At 48.5% G+C, this 5,941-nt stretch overlaps 1 protein-coding gene across 1 annotated transcript; it reads left to right on the top strand.

Annotated features, from left to right (window-relative positions):
• Positions 1-591: 591 nt before the first annotated feature.
• LOC119289256 (probable galacturonosyltransferase-like 1) lies at positions 592-1,859 on the top strand. The gene has a single exon (XM_037568615.1). It carries the CDS (start codon positions 598-600, stop codon positions 1,666-1,668), a length of 1,071 nt encoding a protein of 356 aa, XP_037424512.1. The 5' UTR covers positions 592-597; the 3' UTR covers positions 1,669-1,859.
• Positions 1,860-5,941: the final 4,082 nt, after the last annotated feature.

Below are 5,941 nucleotides of genomic sequence, written 5' to 3'. Positions count from 1 at the left end.
TGAATGACGCGTCCGAGCGCTCCATATCTGTTCATATTTGGGCTGGATATGAGGGATGCCGGTCAGCCGGATGTTTGAGTCCCGTTTAAAAAGCCCATCTGAATTGCATTTTCTTGGTCGGTCAGTGATCGGGTCGTCTGTCCAGGAGTTTGAGGCGGATTTGGGAAGCCTCTCTAAGAATGAAAATTATCGCCTCGCCCACCAACACAATTCACCATGTGGTAGGCCTTTGATATCCACGTACACTGAAAACGCATGATTTCAATAGCTCATTACAAGTAAAATGGAAGATGCACCACATTTGCAGTCATGTAGATGTAGTGTATCCATTTTTCTGCCCAATGCCATCGTAGACCATAGTCGAACACGTAGACATGTATGTTTGACCTGCCGGCATTATTTTTCACCCAGTTTTCTTTACCAAGTTACGCGTGCGCGTGTTACACATTCAAACACGCTTTCCTCCGGTCCTACTACCCTCTCCAAGCCTTTGACCCAAATTTGACGCCTCCCCTTTCCCGCACGCCCCGTATAAAAACACGGCCGGCCGCTCATGCTCATGCCCCGCACACAAACAACGCGCAACCGCACACACCAATGCTTAGCATGTCGCGCGCCCCGCTCCTCCTCGCCCTGCTCCTCCTCTGCGCCGCCGGCGCGGAGGCCGCGGCCGCGCCCCTGCCCAGGTTCAGGGAGGCGCCGCACTTCACCAACTCGGCCTCCGCGCGCTGCCCGGCGCCGCTCCCGCCCGCGTCCGGCAAGGACGGCGCGGCCTGCTCGCCGCGCGCGGCCGTGCACGTGGCGATGACGCTGGACGCGTCCTACCTGCGGGGCACCATGGCCGCGGTGCTCTCCGTCCTGCGCCACGCCTCCTGCCCGGAGTCCGTCTACTTCCACTTCCTCACCGCGGCCGGGTCACCCACCCGGACGGCGGAGCTGGTGGCCGCCGTGCGCGCGTCGTTCCCGTCGCTGGCGTTCCGGGCGTACCCGTTCGACGAGTCGCGGGTGGCGGGCCGCATCTCGGCGTCCGTCCGGGGCGCGCTCGACCGGCCGCTCAACTACGCGCGCTCCTACCTGGCCACCACGCTCCCCGCCTGCGTGCGCCGGGTCGTGTACCTCGACTCCGACGTCGTGCTCACCGACGACGTCGCCGCGCTCGCCGCCACGGCGCTCCCGGAGGGCGCGGCCGTGGCGGCGCCCGAGTACTGCGGGGCCAACTTCACCGCCTACTTCACGCCGGGGTTCTGGGCGAGCCCGGCGCTCGCCCGGACCTTCCGCGGGCGCCGCGCGTGCTACTTCAACACGGGCGTCATGGTGCTCGACCTGCCCCGGTGGCGGGCGGCCGGGTACACGGCGCAGATCGAGGGGTGGATGGAGCTGCAGCGGCGGGTGCGCATCTACGAGCTCGGCTCCCTGCCGCCCTTCCTCCTCGTGTTCGCCGGCCGCATCGCCGCCGTCGACCACCGCTGGAACCAGCACGGCCTCGGCGGCGACAACTACCAAGGCCTCTGCCGCGGCCTGCACGCCGGCCCCGTCTCCCTGCTGCACTGGAGCGGCAAGGGCAAGCCGTGGGACCGGCTCGACGCCGGCCGGCCCTGCCCGCTCGACGCCGTCTGGGCCAAGTACGACCTCCTTCGCCCGGACCCCGGGATTGACGCCGTCTTGTGATGATGGAGTGCGCGCCATTCTCTTTTTTGATCGGTTTGGCTTAATTAGGAGATACTAGATGAGCAACTCCTTCTTTTGTTGATTGATGTTGCAACTTTGATTAGAGTGTTTGTGCAAGCTGCAAGTGTACATAGTACTGTTTAGACGAACAATTAAACAGAAATGGATCACTAGTTAATTACTTTCTTTTATTTTGACAAGCAAGTACTCCGAAACAGTTGGACTGTGATCAAAATCACACAAAGACAACTCGAAACAAATCCAGTAGAGAGAAGTATAATCGGGTCGAAGACCGGAAATGCCCGGTCGGTCTCGGGTCATAGCGCACCTAAATTATTATTTATTTATTTTGCAAAAAAGGCAAGTGTTTCTGAAACTTTTTGAAAACAAATGGAGTATAATCTAGTGTTATATTCGTATAAATTTTAAAAATTTCCACGAATGAACGACTTCAAGGTAAGAAAACAAAATATTAGTAAAATAAACATGAACAGTAACTTTCATATATATATATATATATATATATATATATATATACATAATAATAATAAAGCACGGATTGACTCCTTGGGTTCACCGTCACAATACTCTTCTTTCCATAATTTTACGCTTTTAGTTTGATTTTAAAACATATTCGAGGTGGTAATAAATTTTTGCTCTATCTATTTCGCTGGGCCAAAAAAATGGTCGGCACCGCTGGGATTTGATCCCTGGTCTGCCATGTTGATCGCAGCGCAGCAAACCACTCGGACTAGGCTCCTAAGTTTGCTTTTTTGGGCGTCTGGGACTTTAAGAATAAAGGGCAGGCGTACTCGGGCCGAGATCAATGGCCACGGTCGTGATGAGCATGTACGAGTGCTGCGGCCCACAGTCGTGATGGGCGTGTTTTTCTTTCTTTCTCTGTGGTTTGTGTTAACGGTATAGTGTGATGTCATCTACTATATGCCGGGTGTACGAAGAAAATAAAATATTCAAAAAAAATCAAGGCTTATTACGATAGTATAACTCAACTAGCTACGGCCTCCCACATCGTTTTGACGCCCTTAACCATCCGATCAGGCTCATGAACGAACCAGATCGTTTTAGCATGCCGCACAACGCCGTTGCCCTCGTGTGCTGCGCGATCTACATGAGCCGGCTGGGCCAACATCAAAAGGGCCGCTGCTCCTTAGAACGATCTGGGGGCTTTCTGGTGAACCGGGCCAACGTGCTGTACACGGCCTGAACGGCCACGAGGCCCGCGTTTAGCGTCACGCCTGTTGATCTTTTCTTCTGTTTTTGCTCGTTTTAATCGGTCTACTCGGTGCACCCGACGGTGGCGACGCAATGCAATAATGGGGAGACGCTTGGCCGTCCTCCAGTAACGTCCATGGTAGTGCGGATGCATTACTATCCGTTTGCCTCCTCTACTCCGTCACCTGTACATATATATGTTGCCTGCATCGGATCCTTTGCTGCGTACAAGGGACCAGGCTGGAAGTTGTTTTTCATATTTATTTACTTATCAGATAGTCTCACCTTGCTATTTTACATTAATTTTTACCAGTTTATATACAATTTTTAGGTTTTCAGGCATCAAGAAGCTGCTTTGGAAATTAAGCAAAGAAATAAAGAAAGGAAATAGACATTCTTTGCATGAGAAATAAAGAAGAAAGATGGTAATTACGTGGAGCCGGCAAGAAAGGTAATATGTATGGAATAAGAAATAAAGAAGGAAGGAAAGAAGGAAATTGATGGTAATTATGTGGGCGCCATATTAATCCCAGGAGTAATTAGCAGGCCTAGCAAAAAAGGAAAAAAATTGCATGAGAAATAAAGAAGGAAGGGGAAAGAGATAGGAAGGAAATGGGCGGTAATTATGTGGGCATCATGATATAAGGAAAGAAAGAGAAAGAAAAACTAATTAACAGGAGGTGCGGGAATCAATGGCAGGTTGGCATGCCATCTTATGAGTAAAAATGATGTGGCATTTTTTAATCCTCACTAAATTCATGTCATTTTTTCTTCCATTATGTTTTCCTTGCTCTTATAATCTTTACTAAATTTGCGCCAAATTTGTAGCACATTGAACATTATGTTTGCACATACAATCCTCACTAATTTTATGTCAATTGTTTCAACCGTTCTAACCCACAGGCATATATAGTACTTTTAATATATAAATGAAGGTATAATATTATTGGTCCTCCCATTTCGTATGTCCATGGTGTTTCCTCATTTGGAGCTAGGCTATTCTACCAATCGTTTGTCTTGGGCAACTTGGCCTCTGCCACGTTCGCCCGCGTAACGTTTCACCAGTAAAAAGAACCGTGCCCTCCCAACATGTCCGTGCGACCTGGCCCAACAAATCAAACCCACCACCCCTTTTAGGAGATGAGGCAAAAAATAGTTGACCGTTACTGGAATCAAACTCACAACCTCCAGTGTTTTTGGCGTTGATCGTGTTACCCTACAAAAAAGTGTTGATCATTTTAAAATAAAAATGAATTTAGTTTTTGTTTGTGTCCTACACGGATTGGTACTAAACTATTATGATGTAAAATTCAGATAACATAAACACAAGGCACAAGTATTTGATTGGGCAGATGAGGGTCATGTGGCCGGAATCTCAAACGCGACTGTTTGCTGGTCTGTCCATGCAGGTGATGCAATTCCTTATTGGTTCCAAGCTTAGGTGGAATGTTCGCCGTGTAGTGGACATCGTTACCAACAATGATGACAAAAAAAAGAAGTGGTAACAAAGATGGGGCGCTAGGGGTGATAATTTATTTCTCCCGTTGCAACACACGGGCACTTTTGCTAGTAATAATAAAGCACGGATTGAGTCTCCGGGTTCACCGTCACAATGCACTTTCTTCTCATGTCATAATACGCTTTTACGATTTGTATAGACAAAATCGTAATATATATGAGATGGTACTAATTTGGAGTCTGACGTACGGCTAAAGAAAATAAACGCTTCCAGACTTCCGCTTGGGCCACGTTCGCATCGCCCACCTAGGCCTGCTCCCGGTGCGCCCCACAACTGGCTGGGCCTCAGCACATGGATCGACCTCGCTGTGGCGGATCGCCCATTTTTACTCCACGCCGCCCGTACTGGGCCTCATGTGCTGATGGTTTTTCCTTGCCGTCGTAGGATCATGGCAAAAAATATATATGATTCGTCTTAATAATAATACCACATCGCCACTTTACGCCTAATCTAACCGGTTCATATAGGCACATCTTGATTATTCAACAAGTGACCAGAAACAGAAATGAGGATAATCACAAGGGGAACAAGCGACCAGAAACAGAGGCGAGGATAATCACAAGGGGAAGGAAAAGCTCGATCAAGAGCGGATGACAACGCCACGAATCGGGATTCAAAATCAAAGATAAAAAATATCACAGGCCGGTGGAGGGTTGACGGCAGCCGGATCCAGACGGGTGGATCCCGTCCGGTTGAGGCAGATCCGGCGGCGGCTGGACTTGGTAGGAGGGCGGTGGATCCAGATACGACGGGCTAGACTTTGGTAGGGGCCCGGTCGAGGGCAGACGGATCCAGACCGGTGGAGCCAGAGCGGGAAAAGGGAAGGTAACGAGAAGAGGGGTGGTGAGGGGGTGTGGGAAACTGGGGATCGATCTTCCCTGCCTTCTAGGGTTAACGGGGGGTAGGTTGGGCTGATGGTGTTGGCCTGGTTTTTGACTCCCCTGTAATACGGCAAAATCAGAGAAATATGGTGTTGGGTTTAAGTCATTTAATTTTTTTGTGTCATTTAATATGTCTTTTGCATTTTGAAAAATAATATGTAAAATTTTAAAATCATTCATGCATCTTAAAATATTTGTGTAGTCCTAAGAAAAGTGTTCATGTATTAAAATAATGTTTTCTAATCTAATAAATACTCACCCTTTTCTCAAAATGAAAAAACATGTAACTCCAAAAAGTGTTCATGTGCTTACAAATATATTCACAATTTAAAAAATATTCATGCTCTTTAAAAATTATGTGATATAAAAAGTGTTTGTGTGTTAAAAAGAATGTTGATGCATTTTGGAAAGAAAATATACAATTTTAAACAGAGAGGGCGTAAGAGGGATGGCGTATGAACTAGGCATAGGCCGTAGCTCGAGAAGGACAACCGTCATGCCCAGCTCGATGCTAATAGTTTTAAATCTAATAGAGATTCACTTGTGATGGCGTAGTTTAATGACATGTGTGAGTGCGGTGGCCGAAATCATCACCTTCTATTGACCATGACATGGTCGGTAAAGGTTGGAAAAGGGATAA

This window comes from Triticum dicoccoides, chromosome 4A (assembly GCF_002162155.2).
Source record: "Triticum dicoccoides isolate Atlit2015 ecotype Zavitan chromosome 4A, WEW_v2.0, whole genome shotgun sequence".
Taxonomy (NCBI): Eukaryota; Viridiplantae; Streptophyta; class Magnoliopsida; order Poales; family Poaceae; genus Triticum; species Triticum dicoccoides.
Note: the sequence above shows the minus strand (reverse complement) of the source record. Positions and strands in the feature narration are given on the sequence as shown.

Bases quoted from the DNA above. Each gene is read 5' to 3' on its own strand.
- LOC119289256 (XM_037568615.1), top strand. From the start codon at position 598: ATGCTTAGCATGTCGCGCGCCCCGCTCCTCCTCGCCCTGCTCCTCCTC.